Source organism: Schistocerca cancellata, chromosome 1 (genome assembly GCF_023864275.1).
Source record: "Schistocerca cancellata isolate TAMUIC-IGC-003103 chromosome 1, iqSchCanc2.1, whole genome shotgun sequence".
Taxonomy (NCBI): domain Eukaryota; kingdom Metazoa; phylum Arthropoda; class Insecta; order Orthoptera; family Acrididae; genus Schistocerca; species Schistocerca cancellata.
Window position 1 is genome coordinate 843,599,431 of NC_064626.1, and position 26,895 is coordinate 843,626,325.

A 26,895-nucleotide genomic window follows, 5' to 3' on the forward strand; every position below is an offset into this window, starting at 1 on the left:
CATAAACATGGTACGAGCAACTTTTTGTTTGTTTATACACTTCATTCTTTCCTTTTTCTGTTTTCTTCTACAGCCTACACTATTCTGAGCTCTTTTACGAAATTTGGTCTCTAATTTTGTAGATAAGTTTTTATTAAACTTTGTTCCCCAGTTGGAACGTCATACAGAAATGTTTCAGCATTCTCTTTTTATACCTTTCTTTTTATATTCTTCTTTGCACAATGTTCATGGTTCATTTTCCACAAGCAAGTTCCTTTGCGGTACAGTTTTAGAAGTTTTTTGGCTTGGTCATTGCTCCACTCCTTCGCCAAACTGTAAGTAACTAGAACTTGATGTCATATGAAAACTACAGAAAAACTCATTGATTTTAAGAGTGTAATCTGGCCCATTATTGCAGAAATCTACATGTGCATGACCAGCTAATGAGCCCAAATGGGCTATTTCAAGAACTGCAGGTGATGGCCACAATGTCGTGTCTCCACTAATGCATAGGCAGAGACTGGAGATGGTTCCAGAATCTGTCAGGAATATCTATGGCCCTTCTCTAACATCCATATGTGTGTGGCCAACAAATGTACCCCTGTGCAGACAGTTCGGTGCAAGACCCTGTGATTAGACCCTTTATGATATGATATGATATGATATAATAATAATAATAATAATAATAAAATAATAATAATAATAATAATAATAATAATAATAATAATAACAATAACAATAACAATAAACTTTTAAGTGCTTATCATTTCCTCATAAATTATTACAAAAATTTCATAATTAGTAGGGCAACCTTTAATAAAATTAACTATTTTCACTGTATCACTAGGTACAAAGTCTTTTCACATCCGTGTAACAATAAGTCAATTTAACAATTAAAAGCAGCAGTGGATATTTAAGTAATAATCTTGTTACTCATGTTACAGCCATCAATTATTTTAATGTAACACCGGAGGTGAAGTACAGTATCGGTAAATACTGTGCAAAGTAAAAAACTGCTTGCAAATGGGCCACAGAGACTTCCACACAACAGTGTGATGTGTGGCGGGCATGCCGCTTGATGACCAGCTCAGCCGCATGATGGGCACCTGGCTGGACTCGGGGCCCTGACGGGACACCGGGCAGTGTGATTCGAGGCTTGCCCGGTAGTCTTCTCTGTGGTCCCGGGTGGACCATACAGGCTCAGTGCATGCCTCTGGACTCAACCCATTCTTCATAGAACCAAAAAGGGATCTACACGAACACCTTAGATGAAATAGTAATCTCATTTTAAATGAACATTCAGAACATAGAAATAAAATAGATCACAATTCGAAAAACAACATCCGACACCTTAAAAGTAGGATCAAATTACACATAAAATCAAAAGAGAATGAGTCATTGCTTGAAACTGGTAGTGGTAAACAAAATATAAAAAAGTGCCTCTGGTCAATTGTTATTACAACAGTATCCACTCAAATGAAATGTTTCCGGTGCTTCGAAAAATTAGTGTTCTACCTTATTATTTTAATAACATTGTTACTGGTGATGAAACATGGATTTACTGCCATAATCCTCCAACCCATCCAGAAAATAAAAGTTAGTCATTTGGTGGTAACAGTTAGTTGTTACCTACCGTTCTGATACCTTATAAACTTATTGGCTGTTGGAGTAATGCGTACACTGCAGCAATCAGATTATTATTAAATGTTTTCTTTCATGTTTTTCTTTCTTCCACAACAGACAAATGATATTGTCTTTATAACATTGGGGGATTGACTAGTATACAAGAGCATGTCCAGACCATGATTAAGTTCCTGGTTTAATTGCATATAGTTCTTGCAATTTTCTCTCATACAAGTGGCAAACAAGTTTACATTGACAGCGGAAATATACTGTATTTGAACCATTTAAATGCCCTTGGTGACAGCTTTTCAAATGCTGGGAGGAGGAGAGTACCACGTGTTTCATGGGAACTAGCTGAGAGGATGAGCCAACTTAGGCTTGACAACGGGTAGGTGTGATCAACTTAGATCTTGGGTTCATTCTCAGTGCAAGTATGGTTTGATAGAACTGCTTCCTCATGAGCAGTGGCCAGAGGCTTTATTACTGCTGACCAGTGGTTGAAGGTGTTTATCACAAGCAAGTCTGACTCATTGATAGGGTGATTTTTTTTTCTGGGAGAGTTTACTAGTCATCGTATTGAGATAGTAGTATTTACCACCAGCCTTAACTATCAATATGTTCATAAATAACTGAATGACAAAAGACCCATTTTTGTATTAAAAATTGTTTAGCTTCTAGGAACATTTTAGAGTGAACTAAGACTCCCTAAAAATGTAAAATGTCTCTGTTATTAAAGGTCACATTAATAGCTAACACCAATGAGAAAGAGTTGATAAAAATTTAGTGACAGTGGTACTAGTATCACATATTATAATTTACAGTATTCCTTTTATGTTATCGTGATTTATTTCCTTATTTTCAGTAATTTATATTTATATGTGATTCCAGGAAGTGACAGTATTGTGATGGGCTCTAAATGTGAAAGTTCATTATCACCTGCAAAACCAGAAAATGGTGGCAGAACAGAAAGTGCAGATATCGAAAAAAGTATAGATAATGAGGATGGAAATGGAAAGAGTGGAAATTCTGATAGCTCTCATCGTCCACGGTTTCTTAGGCCTACATCGTTACCATTGAAGCCGGGGACATTTACACCAAAGAAGGTACACGGTATGGGGTTGACACCAGTTTTGCCTCTCGTAAGCCCAGAGACCCCACGACCAAAAAAGTCGTATGGACAGTTGTACTTGAATGGACATGCATACACATACTTGGGCCTAAAATGCTCAGCTCGTTCGTATTATTGCACTCTGAATAGGCTTCAACCTATGTATGTGCTACACAGCCCTGAACACTCGAAGCTGTCAATGTACTCCAATTGGAAGGTAAGCTTTACAAAACAATTTTACTTGATTTATGTAAAATCGTTCAAGAACAGTATATAATAATTTATTTAAATATAACTTTTATACATTTTATTGTCGCTGTGTCACATTCTATAAAAAATTGATCTAAAATGAATTAAAAATACTGAATCTTTTATTGAATACAATTATTAAGTTTTTAATTTGGTGTGGAAAACATTATGCATTTTCATAAACTTTCTATTCGGAGGTAAAAAGTTATTTTGGTTACCTCAGAGAGTCCTTCATGAGTATCAAGAAGAATAATTTTTCTTAACAGTAAATGGTTTTTTTCTTGCCCATTGATGGTTTCGTGTTTGACCCCCCCCCCCTCTCCTCCTGAATTTGAATAGCAAGTGTCGTTTTATTTCAGGTTTGTTCAGAGGCTGCTCCAAATCCTCTTGGTCTAGAGCCTGGCAAGGCAATGGCACTGTACGATTCACGTCATAGACCGGTTGTGTATACAGTGGCTAGAACTTCACAAAAGCATGCATTGGTTATGACCCATTCATCATATTGGCAGAATAAAACTTTGAATCAGATGAAGAACAAAGAAAAGAAAGATGTAACTGATGAAGGTACATCTGAAGATAAGACACATGCTGATGATGGAGAAAATAGTTCCGAGAACAACACCAATGGACAAGAAGTAGGTATTGCACTCGCTGTTCAAAGGCTGTGACAACATAGTATCTAACTTTTCTGTGCTCTTCAGAAATCATTGCAGAAATAGTATTTTGTCTTCTTAATAAATTTTTTACTGATCAATTTATTGTACTTAAGTGTATTGCAGGTGTTAAAACCTGACCAAGTGAAATGTTTCCCTGGCAATGAAGGTAGAACTAGAGCATCAAGTGTAGCCTTTTTAATGCATACAATTATCCTTGATGAAAAGGGATACAAATCAGTAAGAAAGACATCCTGAACATGCTGCACTACAAGCAGTTTCAAAATATAATTTTTGTCATTGCAGCTACATACTTCATTTGGTCTGGCTGTACAAATAGTACAAATACTTTTTGCTGTCATTTGCATCTTGTAGGGTCCACAAAGTGGTGAGCAGCCACCAAGAAGGGTTAAAATCTTTGATGGGGGCTTTGAGTCTAATGAAGAATATACATATGTGAGAGGGAGAGGTAAGCAGAATTTTGGAATGATCTTAACATGAAAAACAATGTCGAGGACATAATTCTCACTAACACATATTTTAGGCCGTGGTCGTTATGTGTGTGAGGAATGTGGGATCCGTTGCAAGAAGCCATCTATGCTCAAGAAGCACATTCGCACTCACACAGATGTCCGGCCATTCACCTGCAAGCACTGTAATTTCAGGTGAGAATAATTATTTTATTTATTTTCAAGGAAACGAAGCTGAACAGTTAACCTATTTACTGAAAGTTTGATGGTAGTACCAATAATATGTAGAGTAGTCATGATGGCTGTGCTTTACTCGTTGCTTGATGTATTGCAATAGATGTAAGATTTCAGATGTCTTTTGGTAATAATGTTTACAACATGTATCAAAATTTATTCCTCGTATGCTTGAAGACCCATGGCTTCAGTTTGTGTCCTTTCAAATTACTTTGTATTATTATGCAAATATAACTTTTTACAGTTTCAAAACAAAAGGAAATTTGACAAAACATATGAAATCAAAGGCACATTACAAGAAGTGTGTAGAACTTGGAATTGTACCTGTACCAACTGTTGTTGATGACAGTTACATTGATGAAGAATGTCTGGCAAAACAGGTACTGAAGAAGCTGTTGTTTGTTGTAATATGAAGTGTTACTATGTTATTTTAGAACGGAGTTACATATATGATCTTTGCAGCAAGCAATGCGAGCTTCTCGAATTGAAGATGGTGAATCGGAGTCTGATGATAATGATGAAGATGAGGATGATGACGATGATGAGGATGAAGATGAGGATGATGAACAAGTGCCAGCTGATGAGGGTAAGAAATATATTTATTTTGTTTTTATTTATATATTTTTTATACTGGAATATTGGTAATTGTATGTCAAGGTACAGCAATATTTTTTTTACAGATGTACAGTTTTGTATGCTGGTCAATGTTTAATATAGTTTAGTTGAATATGGTAGAAAACCTAAAGAAAATGTTCCTTGTTTGTTATAGATGTTCCTAAAATTCTCGTAATATGGTAACTGAGCAGTTTCTATAGATGTCTAGAATAGATTTAGGTGACTTGAGTAATGCACCAACCATTTCTTCTCATATTGTCCAAAAAAAAGGTCTTGTAGATTTTGGAAGCTTTTGACTGTTTCAGTTTGTGCCTGTGTGTGTTAGTGTTTGCTTGAAGCAAAGCAGTCATTAAAAAATAGATGGTACAAATAGAACAGTTCTCCCTGAGAGCAATGCAGCAGGCGTAGTCCAGAGGCTTTCTAGGAAGAGTATACCATGACCAGTCGAAGTACATCTACATTCAGCAAAGCACTGTAAAATGCGTGGCAGAGGGTACTCATCATTGTACCGCTTATGAAGGCTTTTTCTCACACTATTTGTGTAGGGAACACAGGGAGAATGATTGTTTAAATCCCTCTGTAATTAGTCTAACCTTGTATTCACTGTTCCTTCTGGACTGATACATAATGGATTGTAGTATATTCAGAGATTCCTCTTCTACCACTAGTTCTCGAAACATTTTAAGTAAGCTATCTCAATATGATTGGCATCTTTCTTCAAGTGTCTTGCATTTCAGATTTTTCATATCAGCATATCCATGATACTCTTCCAGTGATCAAATAAACCTGTGACCATTTGTGGTGCTGTTATTGGTGTACATTCTGTATCCCCTGATAACCTTGTATGGTACAGATCTCTCACACTTGAGCAGTATTCTAGGATAGGTCGCACAAGTGCTTAGTGACTGCCACATTGTTTCACAGATGAGTCAGCCCATCACTGGATAGAACTGAGTCTACACCGTGTGAAGTCCAATCAATAGGAGTGTTCATTTTCTTGGATTGGAGAGAAGCAGTGGATGCAACATAATGCAGATATTAGGAACTGCAGAGTAAATGATGATGTGAGAAGTAGAAAGATAACACTCAAAATTGGAGAATTTTTTCAATTACAGGTAAAATTATGCTCATTGACCTGACAGTTCATTACTGTCCAGCTCCTGACAAAGGAATAGTCCATGCTTTTGCTTCACACCCAAAAATACTTGATAGTTAAAAACAAACACCAGTAAGTGCCTGGAATTATCTTGTTGCATGCCAGTATCCCACCATAGAAAACACTGCTCTCCAAAGAAACAATTTGGAAAATGCACTTGAAACTACTCGATTATCCATCATGAACTGCACACTGGCAAAGTGAAAAATTATTTGCGAGGACACCGGTCTCTGATAGATATAAAAGCGATTGATGCAGTGGTGCACCCTGTAGTTAGACTATTATAAACAAGGCATAACAATATTGATACTGATTTTTTTAATCAAATTGTATTACTGGCTATATTGTGGTGGGACTTACTTTTCTATTTACCTTTTTTTTCCCAAAATAAAAAAATTCTGATTTCCATTTGACTGACAATCATAGTAAATTTTATTATGTTTCTTTGTTACATATTTCTGTTCCCTCTGATGGTCACACATTATAGTTATGATTAATATACATTTTTTGAATTTATAATTACATTCCGATATATAACTTCATGGTTTTAAAATGGAGTGAGAAACCATACTTACATTGCTGTTACTTTTTCTAAAGTCATTCATAGTTTCTTCTTCATTATTTTGATAGCTCATAACTAGTCTGTAAAAAGAGCTGCATATAATAAAATTAACACAGTACCTATTTCCTTTGTTTCGAAAAAAAATTAAGTGTTGAAATGTTGTATCACAAAATGGCAGGTTCACTAACCCTTCTTAAATTTTTTGCAGACTGTGATGATGAGGCAAACAAAGGAGCTCCAGAGCGTGAAGCAGCTCGCAGCTTGCTGTCTCTCAGTCGCGGTGGTGGCTCGAGTTCACCGGGGCTTGCGTCGGCTGGTTTAGTACCTGCAGTTGCAGCCAGGCCAAACACATACCCATATATGGCTACTACTATTGTTCCGACACCACACACTCCAACACTTTCAGCAGTCAGTGCTCAGACAGAGCGTGAAAAGGTACAGAACTAGGACTGAAACAAATTTATAAAATGCACTTTCTCTCTATCAGGTCTTGTTTCATTAATTTGTATTTAGAAACAGTGTAACACACTAAAACAATGCTAATAAAAATTTGTGTGTCTACAGGTGTCAAACAATACTGGACTGGCCCTTGGACTGGAAGGAACCACAGGCGGTGGACTTGTTGTGCAAAGCACAACAAACCGTTACTATTTCCCATCTAACCGCACAACCACTACTACTTCCACACCACAACCTGCTTTGAGTGTCAGTAGCCCCACCACCTCCACTGTACCTCTTGTCACTACACGTGATAAAGATGGTCTTCCAGTAGACCTAAGCACTCGATCACAACTTCAGCTGCATGTCCAGACACAGCCTACAACTCCAGTTTCAGAAATTCTGACTCCTGTTTCGGAACCAGCTACCCTTCTCGCTTCTCTTTGCAGCTCTGCAGAGCGATGTCCTCCTCCTCCAGCACCTCCAGTACCTGCCCCAGCTGAAGCTACAATGCTGCAGGCTTACCTGACTGAGCGAGCTTTGCAGGATGCGAGAGTGAAGCGTCATCAGGTACTACAGCCTGAACCTACTCCTCCAGTAACAGATGTTGCTGGAAATTGCAGTACACCGACTGCTTCATTTCCAACTCCTGTATCACGTACTGAAACTTGTTTGTCAGTAGAGGTGACCTTCCCAGCTGTTTCTTCAGTTGCTGCCTCTGTATCTTCTTCCATCCCTATTTCGGTAGCACAGTCTTCAAGTATGCATGTGGAACTGACAGCACCAAATGGGTCACCTGCACGATCCTCTCCTTTTAGCAGTCAGCGTCCATTGTCTCCACCTACCACTCAGACTACGACAACTCGTGAAAGTCCAACTCGGTCACCAGGTGGTCCGAAAGCAGAGTTCATGCCACCGTCCAGTGGCCCATCACCTAGCTATGTCAGGTAAGTCCACATAAACATCTGACTGACAAATGCATTTGCTATTTCACCCTGTAAAAATGTAATGTTAGTTTTGTTGTGTAATTATTAGTTTGAACTCATCTGTAGAGCTCCAGAATTTGCCTTTCTACAAGAATGGACTTTGTGTTTCTTTTTGCTAATAGATGCACTCACATTTATCATGATTTGACAATCCTCAAAGGTAGAGGAAACTGCTTTGAAGACAGGCCAATGAAAACAGAAATAAGGAACAAATGAAAAAAAGAAATATTACTGAAAGAGTTATTGTAATTGTAAATACTGGTTCACTAATGGAAAATGAGATGAGAACAAAATGATAGGAAATAAGAGGCAAAATGAGTACAGAGAAGGTCTGTCAAATCACAGAACCAGAGATAGAAGCTGGAGACTGTTTTAACTGTGATCACTTTTCCACTGCTGCTGTCCTAATAATTGATCGGTTCATAAGCAGTTAGAGAAATTCGAATAGTTGAATAAGAACATGAGGTTTAATGAATATTTGTGAATCATTCCCCAGGCTTATGACTCACGAAAAGTACTACATCAGTAAAAATAATCAACTTTTGAAATACTGTGTAATTACATAGATAAAAAATCTGCTCACCCAACAGTGGCAGGAGCACACATATCAAGATATTAAAAATTGCTAGCTTCTGGCAAAAGGGTTGAAGGGGAAGGAAAAGGATTGGTAACATCTATAAAAATGAATAAGGTTCGGAAATATTGCTCAGACTCCCAGGTCAGGTTGACACTTACCGGATGGGATGTGAAGGAAAGATCGATTGTTGGGGACTGCACCCCAACTTATCCCCACAGTGCTTCTTTCCAGACAGTAAGTGTTGTTGTACTAAGCTTGGTTGAAATTGATCCACTGGTTTTGGAGGAGGTGTACAACATACACACATTCATGCATTTTTGTAATATCTTCCTCCCTTGGTACACCCACCCTATTTCTTACTATACTACATATATTAGGGCACAGTATCCTGTTTAAAACTCATAGCTCCCTCCTTATACACCTATTACATTGACATCCCGCCTTCCATTGTGCAAATAAACATAACTGGTTGTGTAGTTTTACCTTCTGCCTTCTAAGTACCCATTTATACCAGTTTAGCCATTTTGCCTGTTTTCTATGTAGATACTGGCAAGATATCGGTCCCGGGAATTCCAAGACTATATCAAAATCTCTACCACAGTTCCTCAGACTATTCTGGACATAGAAAGTGAAGCGAGCAGGGGACGTCAGTTTTTACATGTTTATATTGAAGACTTAATAAATATTTTATTTAATTACTAAAACATGACTGTAACTTACATTTTATATTTGCAAGCTGTAATATTTGTCTGTTATGCTTTTGACAGAGGATGAATGAAGTGAACATTTTAACTGTAAAAGGTATTTTTTGTGTGATATGATTACAATTTAACAATTTTAAATTTGTTTGTACTTCACTTGCACTGTGAAAGCTTGCTTCCAGCCAAATTTCGTGATTATATGTCAACGGAAAGTACCATATAGGTTGTGATGAGAGTGTTTTTGAGTGTCAAAAAATGTGGCATAAATGACTGCGTATTTCGACTGCATTGCCTTAGAAGCTTAAAATTTTTACACTGCGAACGGACCATTGATCTTAATATGTGACATAAATTTCAACTTGATACATGTACCCATTCCTTAGAGAAATGGTTCTTAACAGTTACACAGACAGAAAGATGGACAAGAAAGTGATCCTATAAGGGTTCAGTTTTTTCAGATTGCGATGTGGTACCTTAAAAATTTTGGGACAGTTCTGTTATAATCCCTGGAAAGATGATAGAAGGGGTGATAATGAAAAATGAAAAAAAAATCATATATTGAAAGCATGTAAAGTAATTGTAGCTACCTTACACAAAACAATATAAATTCAACTAATAGATGTATGAAAACAATTATGTGCTTTAAAAATATTTATGCCACAATATGGTTATATTTCAGGATGTCCATCTTGTTGTGGCTGTTTTGTATACATTATCTTAAAAGCTAAATCAGAGGCCAATTCCATTCTCTTGGTGGAATAACCTTTTGGCATGTCATTTTAAGCTAATCATGACGGTGGTATTGGAAAGTGTATCCCTATACACTCCTCTGGATACACTTAGCAACCCACCTATCGCTTTTTGTGTAATATGGGTTTGAGGCTTCCTACCTTATACTTCAAATTCCTTTTTCTTTTCCTTTTATTTGTTTTCAATTTTTTTTACTTTTTTCTTCATCTATACCATTCCATCTAGACTTACAGGTAACTGAACCCTTTCTTGTCATTAAGAGTTTTCTTTTTTAAATTAATGTTAAGTTATGATTGCAGAATATTATACTAAAATCATGCCTTTCATATAAATTAATATTAAACACTGTTGGACAACCAAAGCTGTTGATACTAGTTCTAAATTGTCCATAAAGATCATATATGTATGATACCCATTAGTTCAGCTGTAGCTATGCTCTAAATTTAATTAATGTCTCCCAAACTCATTATTCACAGACAATACCTGACAAAAATGTGAATTAAACAGGTGGCTCAGTATTTTGCTGAACCTTTATTCAGTTAAGTTGGCAACATGCTCCTCCACTGTTGTAAAAGTGAAATCTGTTGTTTCTGCTTCATCTGAATCTTTACCTTGTTTAGGGATATTTAATCTGATGCTAGTGTCTGAAGTTTTTTTCAGATCTGTATTTAAATCACTAGCATATTTATTTACTCCATTTATCATTAAATTAGACAGTTTGATTGTGTCAGAATGTAATTCCCCTTTTGAATTTAATAGTATAGGTAACATTCATAATGAATTTCTATTTATCATTACACTTTCCTGTAATGAGACAGCAATGTATTCATCTAACATATTGGTATGATGATATGTTTTAGCATTTATTGTATCTAACTTATTTACTTGTTGGTCTGTTAGCATTTTATATCTAAATTTGCATTTAGTTCAGTAATTGTCTGAGCCTTTGTCTCAGCCAGAGATTATTTGAACCTAACCCCTGCATCAGCTCGATGTACCCTACCATTAATTGCATTTAATTTACCAGTAGATCAGTACCTCAAAAATTTCTTTCTGCTGCTGATACTGTGAGCCACTGTGTAATAGTTGATTACCAGACATGAACAGTCCAACAATAATGGGTCTTCTTGTACAGAATTTTAATGTATTTATGTTGATGGTCATACATCGTGGATAATAATGCCGTTATAATGCTCCCTCAGGGTGCTTCCACAATTGCTTTTGGAACATATTCCTGTAAATTTGTCTTTCAACAACGTTCTTTTAAGTCAACATGTTTTACCAATATGCAGGGTACTCTTTCTCATCTGATAATGAGTTGGGGCATCACAAACTTTTACAATCACTGCTTTGCGTGAAATGTCCAACTGAGTTGGTCTCGGTGGCCCACAGCAATCCCTCATTTCCCACTTTTGATCTTGATAGACATAACTGCCTGATGTAAGTTGTTTTTGAAGTACATCTTATGTACGAGGGCGGTTCAGAAAGTAACCTCCGATCGGTCACAGTGCGGGTTGTGGGGGGAGTAGCGACGCCATCTGTGCGTTCACGCACTCAACAGGTCAGTCGGCATCAAGCCGTGGTCGAGTGAACGTTGTACCTGCGCTAGTTTAGTTTTTGTGGCAGTTTGAAATGTGTGCTGCAATAGAAAACTCCGCCAAATGTGAAGTGCGTGCTGTCATAAGGTTTTTTACAGCCAAAGGATATTCTGCAGCAGCTATTCATCGTGAGCTTTGTGCCGTGTACGGACCAAGAGTTATGAGTGAAGGAGTTGTCCGTGAATGGGTACGTTTATTTAAAAGTGGACGAGAAAACGTTCATGATGAAGAGAGGAGTGGTAGACCATCATTGGTGACTGACGAACTCGTTCAGACAGTTGATGCAAAAGTTCGTGAAAATCGACGTTTCTCAATGTCGGAGTTGTCTACTGGTTTTCCACAGATTTCTAAGACTCTCTTGTACGAGATAGTGACAGCAAGATTGGGTTACCGTAAGTTCTGTGCACGATGGGTGCCCAAAATTCTTACCGACCACCACAAAAACTCAAAGAATGGCCTCTGCATTAGACTTTCTGTCACGTTATGAGGACGAAGGAGAACCATTGTTAAACAGAATCGTGACCGGTGACGAAACCTGGATTAAGTACGTGAACCCTGAGACAAAAGAACAATCAAAGATGTGGGCACATTCAAATTCGCCTACCAAACCGAGAAAAGCCTCGCAAGATTTTTCTGCCAGAAAACTGATGGCAACGGTGTTTCGGGATGCCAAAGGGGTGTTGTTGGTTGAATTCATGGAACGTGGTACGACCATTAATCAAGACGTGTACTGTGAAACAATAAAAAAGTTACGACGGGTTATACAGAACAAACGCCGTGGTATGCTGACTTCCGGTATCGTTTTTTTGCACGATAACGCCCGTCCTCACTCTGCTCGCAGAACAACGGCCCTTCTTGAGTCCTTCAAGTGGGACGTTATCAACCATCCACCTTACAGCCCAGACCTAGCGCCAAGTGATTATCACCTCTACATGCATTTGAAGGAATGGCTCGGGTCACAGCGGTTTGATGACGACGAAGAGCTCAAAGATGCGGTCACAGGCTGGCTCCAGGCACAAGCGGGTGATTTTTATGCAGAAGGAATTTCAAAGCTTGTGAAGAGATACGATAAGTGCCTCAATCGCTATGGAGACTATGTAGATAAATAGTGCAAAGATGTAGTTGTAAGATGTATATATTAAAATATTTTTATTTAACTTGGTGTATTTTTTTAAATCAACCGGAGGTTACTTTCTGAACGGCCCTCGTATATTAGGACGCATCCAGCAGCAAGATTTCAGACTCTCTCCTGATCCCCAAAGATCAAAAGGTTTGTTTCCTGAGCATAACAAGGATAAGGTGGTCAGTGAGAATGGGTATGCCATCTGCAAACTGTCTTCCAAATATGCCTGGCATTTTTTGTGATGTGGCCACCAACAAGCTCTTCATAATAATTGACAATAATATCACCAGGGGCCTGTACTTGCTTTTAAGCTTGTGCTATTTGGACCTATCCTTCCTGTACACTTGCTTGAAGCCACTGGACATGGAAACATGCAGCCCAATGCACACTTTGCCATCTCTATTCATCTGATCTTAACACCAGTTCTTAGTTCTTGTTTGCAAACACTATTGAGAAAATTTAGAGCAGCAGGATTTGCGACAAACTGCTGAACGATTCTACTGCCAACAACATACATCTCATGTAAGGAGCATGAAGACAGTAAGAGAAATCATGGCCTGTACAGAAGCATGTGGACAGTCAATTTTTCCTTGCTCCATTTGCAAATGAGGCAGGAAAGGGAATAACTAACAGTGGTACAAGGTACCTTCAGCTATGCACTGTATAATGACTTGCACAGTATGTATTTACATGTAGATAGTGGTGTCGTACTCCCCTTTTCTATTTATATTTTGCGTTTTCTGTCATATGGATAATTTCTTCCAGTTTTTACACAATTCTCTCTGCTGGGTGCAGTGGTGGCGGCAGCAGCAGCAGCGGCTTCAGCAGTAATAATAAAAAGATTATTGTGCAGTGGTGGTGGTGGTGGTGTGTTTTCATAACCATAATCTTCAATTAGGTCATCAATGTCACTTGCGACTGAGATGACATAACCTTTGTTTGGTAGTTTACTACATTTCATATGCTAATAGTTACAAGCTAGTTTAATAGGTTTCAGTTCTTGCAGTAAACAATCATTAAGAGGTTGGATGACATTCCACATTTAGGACGAGGTGCTGAGTAACGGACAGGCATATAAAGAGCAATGTAAAACTTCCAATCAATATCTCTCAGTGAGTGTTAATTATTGTTTTCTGTTTAAGCTGCTTACTTTCCTCTTCCAGAAATTTTGGATAGTATGTCATTTCCCTTCTTAACTGCCATTCATGTGCCTTCAATCTGTTTCAGTGGTTGTTTTTTTCCCATTTCTCTGCTTTTTGCCTTCTGTTAACTACCTCTGTGCCCATAACTTACATACAGTTTGTAACTGAAATGAAATTGAATTCAACAAACTGCTGTGTTCCACACGAAGTATAAAATTCAGCAAATTAACACTTGGAGAATGAAATTGAAAATGGGGAGTGTACATTTAAGTGTGTTTTCTTTTTGTAAAATATATCATACATCTGTTAACAATAAGTGAAAGTATTATTATTATTATTATTATTATTATTATTATTATTTGAAAGTCTGTGGCGCTGCAAAAATATTCGTAAATAGAACATTACAGTGAACCTATTTTTCTGATTTGCTTCTTTGTATTAATGACAACTTTTTTCATATTTTGTCTTTAGTATAACAGATGATGGCCGAAGTATGTGTTCAATCTGCAACAAGATTTTTTCCAAACCAAGCCAGCTCCGCTTACATGTTAACATACATTACTTTGAACGTCCTTTTCGTTGCGAGTCATGTGCAGTGTCCTTCAGAACGAAGGGGCACTTACAGAAGCATGAGCGTTCTGTCAGTCATCAAAATAAAGTAAGTAGAGTGCTGGGGAAATACTTTTCATAAACTGAGCTATTTATACAATATGTTACACAACTGAAAGAATGCTGTGCACTTCCACCAACATAAGTTTCGCTTTTAAACTAAGTTAAGATCCAATGTTTTCCACATGCCCACAATTTGTAATGGTGATAGTATTTGTCTTTTTGCAAGGGATGTTTTCCATTATTTATGTACTCAGTTCTCTTCAGAGTTGAGCCATGCTATAATTACAGATTCAATACCCATATCCACCTATCAATCATTTGTACACTTGTAGGAACACTATTCGCTTTAAAAACAGTATGTAACTGATACAGGTGAATAAAACCAATTTATTTTACACTCGTGCAAGAACGCACAACACGAAAACAGTTTAATTGCTACCGACACATGGAAGCAAGCAGAGAGCTCAACAAAGATTGGTCACAGAGATATCACATGCCATTCTGACTTTGCCCTTGTCTTAGGGACTGTTGCTATGAAACTGGTGCAGCATCAGATTGCAGGGAATGCTATTCGGGTGATGGCGCAGTCCCCTCCCCCCCTTCCTCTTGCTTGGCTTCCAGTGTAGGCATCAGGTGATGGTAGTAACATTGATCCTTATAAATGTCCACCAGTAATACACAGCCAGACTTAACCCACTCTAAAACACCCTGTTACTGGCTGGATGGTAGCTGGTTGTACGCTGGTGTTTGAAGCCACAGAGGTTGGTGAGTTAGGGAATGAAACAGATTCAAATTGTCTACCTCGATCAGTAGTGATGCTGGTGGCACATCTGAAGTGGAAAATCCAGGTAGTCAGAACAGTTTGTGCCTCTCTTTCAGCTGAGATTTTGGCAATAGGCAGAATTTCTGCCTATTGATGTGTGCATATGTGAAATGTTGTGTAGGTTATCTGAGTGTACCTGACTTATGCACAGCATTGTCCACTTTAATGTTCTGCTGTGCTAAGCAAGTTTGGATCCATGTGCAACAGTCATGTTCAATGTACGGCCAAACGTACCTGTCAGTGACCACTTCCAGAGTGCGCAAGGCCTTGTACTGAATCAAAGAGCTGTCTCTAAAAAGCAGTAGGCATAAATGGGTGAGGCTGGTTTGTAGAAATGTCACACCATAACTATTTTTTGGAGTCCTTTAAAGGAAGCAGTTCTAATTACAGCCCAGTGCCTTGGTTGCTTCTAAGTTCTCGTAATTGGGCACTGTGGGTTGTGCCTCAGCAGTAGTTTGTAGTTGATGTCACTAGATATTGCACTCCAAATCTCCATCCAAACAGATCTCAGAAGACCCAACAGGACCGACTGCTGTCATCCTCCACTGAGAGGCATCATTGGATGCGGATATGGAGGGGGATGTGGTCAGCATATTGCTCTCCTTGCCATTGTCAGTTTTTGTGACTGGAGCTGCTACTTCTAAATCAAGTAGCTTGTCAATTGGCTTCATAAATACTGAGGGCACCCCACTTGCCAACAGCACCCAGTAAACTCGGTCACCCATCCGAGGGCTAGCCAAATCTGACAGTGCTTAACTTCAGTGACCTGACAGGAACCAGTATTACCACATTAGTAATGGCACTAGCCAGATATTGAACTGATTCTAAAAAATAACCTGGAACTAGATTGTCTGCACCTTGACATGGTGAATGTGTCTATCGTGAATTGGTTAATAAATTCCAGTTATTGGCATTGCCTCATTGTAAATGCAAATGAAATAGGTTTATGATCAGTAAACAGATTAAGGATCATGCCTCCACATATGGTATGAAGTGTAATGCACTCCAATTTGTCCGGGAGAATGTAAACATCCAGGGGAAATTCAGAGTGGCTGTCAGAACCATGGATTTGATTGTGAAGCGCTGCTCGTATTATCAACTGGCTGGTGTCCATTTTGATAGCCAGAGGTACAAAATACACAGCGTGCACCTAGAGCACAGCATTTTTCAAGCTTGCTGTTACTGTGTCAAAATCCTGTAGCATATCTGTGTTCCAAGAAAAGGGGGGGGGGGGGTGCATCCACTGGAATTAGGTCCTGTTAGAGTTACGATGAGACGTGCCAGTGTGGCTGCTGCATGTGGAAAATGGTGGTGGTAAAAATTAACCATTCCCAGGAAATGGATTAGCTGTTAGAATTCTTCATCCTGTGTCTTCAGTTGTATTGATTTTTCCTATGCCAGAAGAAGAGGTCAAATGTTCTGAGAATTGTACTTTCCGTTGTCAGAGTTCACATTTGTCCCCATTAATCACCAACTGGTATTTCGTGAGTATGTCAAAAACTAGTTGTCAAAGCTATTTTTAAACACATCATCCAATAAGTGAAATGGAAGGGCAGTCCACAAAGTACCTCATCTACAAAGTGCTGCCACATTTGAACAGCTTTCTCTTGAGTAGCAGTCCAAAATGGTGTGTGCGTTTAATGCTCGATTGTCTCCATGTGGTCACAAAGAGCCATATTCCTTTTCTACAAGATATATAGGAGATCCCTGAGGACTGTTTGAATGACGGATTATGCCCACATTCAACAATTTGTTGATCTCTTTCTTAGCTGCTGCATAATTGTCAGGCTCTAGTCTGCTAGTCTTGAAGGTGATGGGAGAACCAGGCATAGCCTGAATGTGGTGTCCTGTATTGTGCACGACTGCAGAGATGCTTCGTTAACTGTTGTGGCTTGAGTCACTTGGGCGGTTGATAGAAGCTGAGATGGAGGAAGATTTTATGCTCTAGAGGTCAGATTGAACAGCTCTCAATTCCTTAGATGCTACACACTATTTGGAAATCATTTCATTTTCCACCATAATGATTGTTGTTTTTTTTTTTTCTTCTGTTAGGGATCATAACTTGTCTTTTATGTCATGGTATGCACATTCTATCATTCGAAGATCCTTCAGTGTGTAGTTGCGGGTGTGAAGACTGGAGCCCCTTGAACAGTGTCGATCAACCTTGTATCTGGAGTTGTAGCATCATGCGTGTCACTAGGTTGAACTATGCCACATGACAAAATGTAATGCAAGGTTTGGGAATTGTTCATTTTCCCAAGACATCCTGTAATAGCTTCAGAACCAACATGGATACACATCTCGTGCAAGATTCTGTCAACAATATAGTGATGCAAAAATGTGATGATGCCTAGGGTGGGTCCCTTTATGTCGGCCTACACAAAAGTCAGTCGCAGAGGTTTCTTGAAGCCCTGTTTCTCAACAACAGTTCGTTCTTGTAAAGTAGAAATTTGGAAGTTACTAGCAGTTGTAAGCCAGGTGCCGACCACAGTTTGGTTGTTCTAATCCATTGTCAGTACACTTACATCCGCCTTGTAATCAATGTGATGTGTGCATGAAGTGAGTGTGTCTGTGATGTATAACTGAGGTGATTGCGAAAAGGGCCTGGAAAATTGTGTTGTCCTGGTATTTCACGTGTATCTACATTGGAAATGCAGGACACGAAGATTGATCCCTTAGTAGCTTTGTCAATGATTTATGGGTGTCAGCGAATAGCGGCCTAAGTATTGGGAACTTGCGATGAACCTCAAATTTTCGTTCTGTGAACGTTGGTATAAATCAGTGCTTTTCGTCAGAGCAGTGGCTTGCATCTAAATCCAGTCACTGTTTTCATTTGGATAATCACAAGGGGAAGTGCAAAGAGCTTTTGGAGTTAGGTGTGAATGGTATCAACATCAAGTCTGTGACATGTTTTTGAAAACATGTGGATGCCACCTTGTTAGTCCTTGCTACCACAGATGTTGTGAGTCAATGTTGTGGGATCAGTTTCCTTGAGCCGCTGCTAGAGTGTGCCTGTATCTTCAAGTGCACACACATTCTCTGCTAGCAGAAACTGCTGTCATATTGCAATGTCAGCTGAAACATTTCCTGTGATACTATTACGTCTTGACAAGATGCACCCATATTCTCACTTGTAAAACATTGTGCATTCGGTCAGCCATGTGCAAATGCAAAGATATGTTTCCACTGTTGTTGGAAATCACAGTACTTTTAATGCAAGTGATAGTTGATTAAACCACAGTTGTGCAGGTTGTTTCAGAAATTTACACTTCTGTAAGTAATGTTTGAAGGTGACATCAAAATTTGGAGAGCAATTTGTCACTAATATTCTCACTATTTAGGACCTGTTGCATGCATAGGTCCTGCAACTTAAGCATATGTTGAAACTCATTGTCCTTGAGATGACATTTGCACGGATTGAGGTTGAGAGTACAGTGTGCCAATGGTAAGTATAAACTGTATATTGCCATCGCACACACTATCTGCAGCAAACAGGAGTTCTACCATTTTGAACCAAAGGTCTGGCTGTTGTGGCATATATAGCTTTATTACGACCTTGCTGCACGGCATGGATTAACACAGTGTAGCTAATTGGCAGTGAAGAAATTCCATCAGTCTGAATTTGAAAGTGAAGACTGGTGTTCTTATCATCAGAATTGCTCACTGCCTATTCTGGTGCAATGGAATCCATTGAAAATGGTGTTGTTGACTCACATATGATGTGCTGTTCTTTGTTCATTGTCTATGTGATGTCACAGCTAGCAGGAACAACAGAAAACAGAAATGGTATGTAACTGATATAGGCGAATGACAGCAATTTATTTTGCACTCCTGCAAGAACATGAGAACAATTTAATTGGTACTGTCACATGGAAGGAAACAAAGAGAAGTCAACAAAGATGAACAGACACAAGATATCACACACTATTGTCATTCAGTAATTGTCCCCCCACCTCCCCCGCCATGTCCGAGATTAATTGTGTTGCCACACACTCATTATCTCTTCCTCCTAAATCTCACTAATTTTATGGTGATTATCTTCTGTCATAGAATGAAATTTTCACTCTACAGCAGAGTGTGCGCTGACATGAAACTTCCTGGCAGATTAAAACTGTGTGCCGGACCGAGACGCGAACTCGGGACCTTTGCCTTTTGCGGGCAAGTGCTCTACCAACTGAGCTACCCAAGCACGACTCACGCCCCATCCTCACAGCTTTACTTCTGCCAGTACCTTGTCTCCTACCTTCCAAACTTTCAGAAGCTCTCCTGTGAACCTTCGCAGGAGAGCTTCTGCAAAGTTTGGAAGGTAGGAGACAAGGTACTGGCAGAAGTAAAGCTGTGAGGATGGGGCGTGAGTCGTGCTTTGGTAGCTCAGTTGGTAGAGCACTGTCCCGCGAAAGGCAAAGGTCCCGAGTTCAAGTCTCGGTCCGGCACACAGTTTTAATCTGCCAGAAAGTTTCATCTTTTGTCATGATTGTTATATTCTTGCCAGGTCTCCATCCAGATCGTATAGTTATCTTGTCACAATATTTCACTTTTATACATTAAGATGAGCATCAGACACTACTCAAATACAGTTCGCACCTAAATTCATATTGTACATACCTGTATTCCCAACTAAAACAGTACTGTTTGCGTGAGACACCCTCAATACAGAAGTCTACCACAGTGTTGCTACAGTTTATCACACTGACTTACTAAATGACCTATAATAGATGAAATTACTGAATATTTCTATAGTTTTAAGTAACCATGCAAAGTTTTCATTTAAAGAATCAGTAACTATATGTAATCGTGTGTCAGTGTAATTTTATTTTCTGTCTGTAGGTCAGCATGAACTCCACATTTGGAGCTCCAACTACTACAAATCCTCGTCCTTTCAAATGCGATGACTGCAAAATAGCATTTCGTATACATGGCCATTTAGCTAAACACCTGCGATCAAAAATGCATATAATGAAACTAGAGTGTGTGGGCAAGCTGCCATTTGGAACATATGCCGAGATGGAGAGAGAAGGCATAAGTTTAAATGAGATTGACACCACAGATTGTGAAAATTCCCTTGAAAGTTTGCAGGTGAGTTGAGAAAGAGGTGGATAAGATGTAAAGGATTATTATAGTTATGTCTTTGTTTCAGGTTTACTGTGTTATAAGTAGCAGTTCAGAATATTTACATGCAGTTTGACAAACAGCAACTATATGAAATATTATTTCAAATTATTTCCTAAATGTGAATTTCTTGACATGAACCGCAATGAGGATAGATGTATTACCCAACTGTGACATGTCAAAATTTGTGCTGAACCTGGACTTGAACATGGATTTCCCACTTATTGTGAGTGTTCACCTTAACCACTTTGGCTATTCGTGCCTGCATTTAATGACACGACCCAAACCTCCACATGTCACAGTCAATGCCCTTATATCGTAATCTTATGTACATCTCCCTTTAAGCCCACAACATCACTTGCTTCCTGCTTAGAGAGGAGGACACCATCACGAGGAATTGACACTTTTTATCATTGTATGCCCTGTCTTGGTTTATGAAACTTACATATGATTTTATGATTAATAGCTTTGTTGTTGTTGTTGTTGTTGTTGTGGTCTTCAGCCCTCAGACTGGTTTGATGCAGCTCTCCATACTACTGTATACTGTGCAAGCTTCTTCATCTCCCAGTACATACTGCAGCCTACATCCTTCTGAATCTGCTTAGTGTATTCATCCCTTGGTCTCCCTCTACAATTTTTACCCTCCATGCTGCCCTCCAATACTAAATTGGTGATCCCTTGATGCCTCAGAACATGTCCTACCAACCGATCCCTTTTTCTAGTCAAGTTGTGCCATAAACTCCTCTTCTCCCCAATCCTGTTTAGTACCTCCTCATTAGTTATGTGATCTACCCATCTAATCTTCAGCATTCTTCTGTAGCACCACATTTCGAAAGCTGCTATTCTCTTCTTGTCCAAACTAGTTATCGTCCATGTTTCATCCCATACATGGCTACACTCCATACAAATACTTTCAGAAACGACTTCCTGACACTTAAATCTATACTCGATGTTAACAAATTTCTCTTCTTCAGCAACGCTTTCCTAGCCATTGCCAGTCTACATTTTATATCCTCTCTACTTCGACCATCGTCATTTATTTTGCTCCCCAAATAGCAAAACTCTTTTACTACTTTAAGTGTGTCATTTTCTAATCTAATTCCCTGAGCATCACCCGACTTAATTAGACTACATTCCATTACCCTCATTTTGCTTTTGTTGATGTTCATCTTATATCCTCCTTTCAAGACACTGTCCATTCCGTTCAACTGCTCTTCCAAGTCCTTTGCTGTCTCTGACAGAATTACAATGTCATCGGCGAACCTCAAAGTTTTTATTTCTTCTCGATGGATTTTAATACCTACTCCGAACTTTTCTTTTGTTTCCTTTACTGCGTGCTCAATATACAGCTTGAATAACATTGGGGAGAGGCTACAACCCTGTCTCACTCCCTTCCCAACCACTGCTTCCCTTTCATGTCCCTCGACTCTTACAACTGCCATCTGGTTTCTGTACAAATTGTAAATAGCATTTCGCTCCCTGTATTTTACTCCTGCCACCTTCAGAATTTGAAAGAGAGTATTCCAGTCAACACTGTCAAAAGCTTTCGCTAAGTCTACAAATGCTAGAAACGTAGGTTTGCCTTTTCTTAATCTAGCTTCTAAAATAAGTCGTAGGGTCAGTATTACCTCACGTGTTCCCATATTTCTACGGAATCCAAACTGATCTTCCCCAAGGTCAGCTTCTACCAGTTTTTCCATTTGTCTGTAAAGAATTCGTGTTAGTATTTTGCAGCCGTGACTTATTAAACTGTTAGTTCAGTAATTTTCACATCTGTCAACGGCTGCTTTCTTTGGGATTGGAATTATTATATTCTTCTTGAAGTCTGAGGGAATTTCGCCTGTCTCATACATTTTGCTCACCAGATGGTAGAGTTTTGTCAGGACTGGCTCTCCCGAGGCTGTCAGTAGTTCTGATGGAATGTTGTCTACTCCCGGGGCCTTGTTTTGACTTAGGTCTTTCAGTGCTCTGTCAAACTCTTCACGCAGTATCGTATCTCCCATTTCATCTTCATCTACATCCTCTTCCATTTCTATAACTTTGCCCTCAAGTACATCGCCCTTGTATAGACTGTCTATATACTCTTTCCACCTTTCTGCTTTCCCTTCTTTGCTTAGAACTGGGTTTCCATCTGAGCTCTTGATATTCATAGAAGTCGTTCTCTTTTCTCCAAAGGTCTCTTTAATTTTCCTGTTCGCAATATCTATCTTACCTCTAGTGAGATAAGCCTCTATATCCTTACATTTGTCCTCTAGCCATGCCTGCTTAGCCATTTTGCACTTCCTGTCGATCTCATTTTTGAGACGTTTGTATTCCTTTTTGCCTGCTTCATTTACTGCATTTTTATATTTTCTCCTTTCGTCAATTAAATTCAATATTTCTTCTGTCACCCAAGGATTTCTATTAGCCCTCGTCTTCTTACCTACTTGATTCTCTGCTGCCTTCACTACTTCATCCCTCAAAGCTACCCATTCTTCTTCTACTGTATTTCTTTCCCCCATTCTTGTCAATTGTTCCCTTTTGCTCTCCCTGAAACTCTGTACAACCACTGGTTTATTCAGTTATCCAGGTCCCATCTCCTTAAATCCCCACCTTTTTGCAGTTTCTTCAGTTTTAATCTACAGTTCATAACCAATAGATTGTGGTCAGAGTCCACATCTGCCCCTGGAAATGTCTTACAATTTAAAACCTGGTTCCTAAATCTCTGTCTTACCATTATATAATCTATCTGATACCTTTTAGTATCTCCAGGGTTCTTCCATGTATACAACCTTCTATCATGATTCTTGAACCAAGTGTTAGCTATGATTAAGTTATGCTCTGTGCAAAATTCTACCAGGGGGCTTCCTCTTTCATTTCTTACCCCCAATCCATATTCACCTACTACGTTTCCTTCACTCCCTTTTCCTACTACCGAAGTCCAGTCGCCCATGACTATTAAATTTTCGTCTCCCTTCACTATCTGAATAATTTCTTTTATTTCATCATACATTTCTTCAATTTCTTCGTCATCTGCATAGCTTGTTGGCATATAGACTTGTACTACTGTCGTAGGCGTGGGCTTCGTGTCTTATCTTGGCCACAACAATGCGTTCGCTGTGCTGTTTGTAGTAGCTTACCCGCATTCCTATTGTTTTATTCATTATTAAACCTACTCCTGCATTACCCCTATTTGATTTTGTATTTATAGCCCTGTATTCACCAAAGTCTTGTGCCTCCTGCCACTGAACGTCACTAATTCCTACTATATCCAACTTTAACCTATCCATTTCCCTTTTTAAATTTTCTAACCTACCTGCCCAATTAAGGGGTCTGACATTCCACGCTCAGATCCGTAGAATGCCAGTTTTCTTTCTCCTGATAACGTCGTCGTCCTGAGTAGTCCCCGCCCGGAGATCCGAATGGGGGACTATTTTACCTCCGGAATATTTTATCCAAGAGGACGCCATCATCATTTATCCATACAGTAGAGCTGCATGCCCTCGGGAAAAATTACGGCCGTAGTTTCCCCTTGCTTTCAGCCTTTCGCAGTACCAGCACAGCAAGGCCGTTTTGGTTAGTGTTACAATGCCAGATCAGTCAATCATCCAGACTGTTGCCCCTGCAACTACTGAAAAAGCTGCTGCCCCTCTTCAGGAACCATACGTTTGTCTGGCCTCTCAATAACTTTATGAAATATTATTCCAAATGATTCACTGAATGCCAGTTTCACATCATATGTCACAGTTGGGAAATACATCTGTACCTTTTGCAGCGCGTGTCACAAAATGTACATTAAGTGGAAAGAACGGAAATCTGCCCTTTATGAATGCCAAGAGAAACTTTATTATTAAAGCAAAAAAGGTATCTGTACATTTTTCCATAAAATAGTGTGTTATCGAAGAAAATTTCAAAACATGTTGGGCAGACAAGAACCTCTACCCTTTCCTCATCTCATGTCTTCATTGTCTCACAAATAGGAGAGATCTGCTTGTTGCTCCGCTATACAGTACTTGACACTTAGGCACCAGGTGGCTGCCGGAGGCAGAACGGGTGACAAACTGCCGATGTTTGCATGTGTGTTAAAGCTGTATAGTTAGAAGGTCATAACTGCATAATATCAAAGATATGGCAAAAATACCCATCCGGTATTGTTTGCTGGGGTTGATATTTTGCAAGTGTGCTTTTTTCCCTGAAATGTGATGTCAAGTTGGTGATTCTCTGGTGTGAATGTGGTTTTGTTGTCTGAGCAATGTAGTACCAGCATTTCATACACCACCACCTAAGTTGTTCAGAGGAACACTCACCAGTCATCTCCCTTTACAATTCTTGGTTTAATGTTTCTGGAATGGTGTTTCATTTATGCACTAGAAGATGAAATGAACTCACGGTATAATCAATTAAATGGGGTTGTGAGATTTTGAATCGTTTCTATGAAAGGAAGAGCTTCTCTGAGACACCATGTTTCCAGAGGCACCTTACGTGAATTGTGCTGCAGGGTGGTCAAGCACTACAATAAACAAATCAAACACCAATGACCTGATACTCTACTGTTATGAGTCTGGTTCATGGTACGTGTTCCCATTTCGGACATGTTGTGTATTTATTGTTTTTGAGGAAAAAATATATGAATGCATTATCTTGCAGTGAAATGACTGCATAAAATGTTGTTGGGCTTGCAGCCATGCCAAGTGATCAAACATACACGAGCTTTTGACCATTATCAAGTGGAAGTTGACCTCCTAGGATTCCAGTGCTCAGTCTGTCACCACATAAACAGTGCAGTAAAGGGTCGTGGACAGAGCTGTATGATGTTATAGCTACCGCTGCAAAGAAGTAGCAGGCATAGTGTGTTTCAACTTGGATGCCATCATCCAGCTGCAAGTAGCGAGCGTGGTCAATCTCCGCACACTCAAAAGTGCGTTGGTTGCCCACATCATTAATCCATCTACTCTAAAGAAGATGGCCACATCAAAACAGTGTGAGAAGCCATCTAAGGCTCTCCTCATGGGGCTGCCTTGGATCTGTGATGAGAAGACTGTCCAAGGGAGGCTGTTATGTGCCAGATTTTGGGGTGCAACTGCCAAGTCACATAATTGGACAAACAAAAGGTGACCACTGCTATACATGGTTGTAGTGCAAACTGTGGCGGATGGTGACGACACCTTCTGGCTAAGGAAGTTCTGACACTTTCCTGTGACTGACAAAGTTCTCCCCCTCGGCATGGACCCCTAGAGCTCCAGTGCTTTAGGTGCCAAGCTGAGGGGTATGTGGCCAAATAATGCCGCAGCTCACCGCGGTGGGTCAAGTGTGCCGGTGCACACGACACCCGCACCTGTATCAGACGCCGGGACAAGGCGCCAACTTGTGCTCACTGCAGTGGGCCCCATGTGGCCAACTGGCATGACTGTCTGGCCTTTTTCAGTGAGAGCTGCATTGCAGACAAGACGTAAATGGAGGAGGAGCGACACCAGTGCCGTAAGTGCCACCGAACAATGACGGAACCAAGAGATGGGAAGACAGCTTCCACTGCCCACAAGTGGTCAGAATACCATGCTGTTGAGAGTGATGCAGGGGACTGGCCACCGGTGGTGATACAGCAAGTGCTGCAAGGGAAGGGAATGTGCCCCATGCTGACAGCCACGGCAGTGGAAGTGACAGTGGCCTTCAAAGCAATTGTGGAAGCAGAGAGGGCAGCTCTAGAGGCCACCCTGTCCACGGAGATGGAGGAGGCCTTCCACCAGGTGTGGCAATTATGCACGCAGCTCACATGTGACCTCAGTGTGGCCACCACAGAACAAGAGACGGCACCTGCTGCTGCTCCCCTCACAGAGCAGCTGGCAGAGAAACACAGTGTGGCGGACACACCGAAGAACAACTTGGACGTCGCTGAAGTAACGCAGAGATGCATCGGCACCTAGCAGCTCTGCTCCAAGGAGTGGATTGTTTGGGTGATCAAGGCAGTCAAGGACTTCTGCTATGTCAGCCGTCACACAGGGGACACTCAGCCAAGGCCATCACTCAGCACATCAGTGCAGCCTGTGGAGGAGGAATGGTGCCACTATGCAGCTGTACACCTCTGGGCGCTTGGCTACGAAGCACGTCTACGAGATGCCGATGGACGACTGAGGCCTTCCCCCACACTCATTCATCATTGACACAATGTGGGAGGGGGTTCACACAGCTCTCAGCAGCACACTGTGCTGTCACACGGAATTGGACAGACCTCTTTATAATGAACAGATGGCTGTGACAGGGTATCCGCTTGCATGATACCCACTACTAACACAACCTACCCTTGCATGATCTGCTGCAAGCAGCAAGAAATCTGCTACTGCTATTTCTACCTTGTCCAGACTATTGCAGAGATTTTTTTACCCTTGGTGCTTTCATTGGCACTTTTCCCCT

The 26,895-nt window shown here is 39.9% G+C and overlaps 1 protein-coding gene across 1 annotated transcript in view; it reads left to right on the forward strand.

Moving 5' to 3' along the window:
• Positions 1–26,895, forward strand: part of LOC126107283 (uncharacterized) — a 92,627-nt gene that overhangs the window by 48,092 nt on the left and 17,640 nt on the right. Inside the window, exons 6-15 of the mRNA XM_049913339.1 lie at positions 2,491–2,927; positions 3,319–3,594; positions 3,988–4,081; positions 4,157–4,277; positions 4,561–4,696; positions 4,779–4,902; positions 6,858–7,084; positions 7,214–8,034; positions 14,436–14,622; positions 20,227–20,475. Of these exons, the coding sequence (XP_049769296.1) occupies positions 2,491–2,927; positions 3,319–3,594; positions 3,988–4,081; positions 4,157–4,277; positions 4,561–4,696; positions 4,779–4,902; positions 6,858–7,084; positions 7,214–8,034; positions 14,436–14,622; positions 20,227–20,475 (2,672 nt within the window). The remainder of the gene's footprint in view (positions 1–2,490; positions 2,928–3,318; positions 3,595–3,987; positions 4,082–4,156; positions 4,278–4,560; positions 4,697–4,778; positions 4,903–6,857; positions 7,085–7,213; positions 8,035–14,435; positions 14,623–20,226; positions 20,476–26,895) is intronic.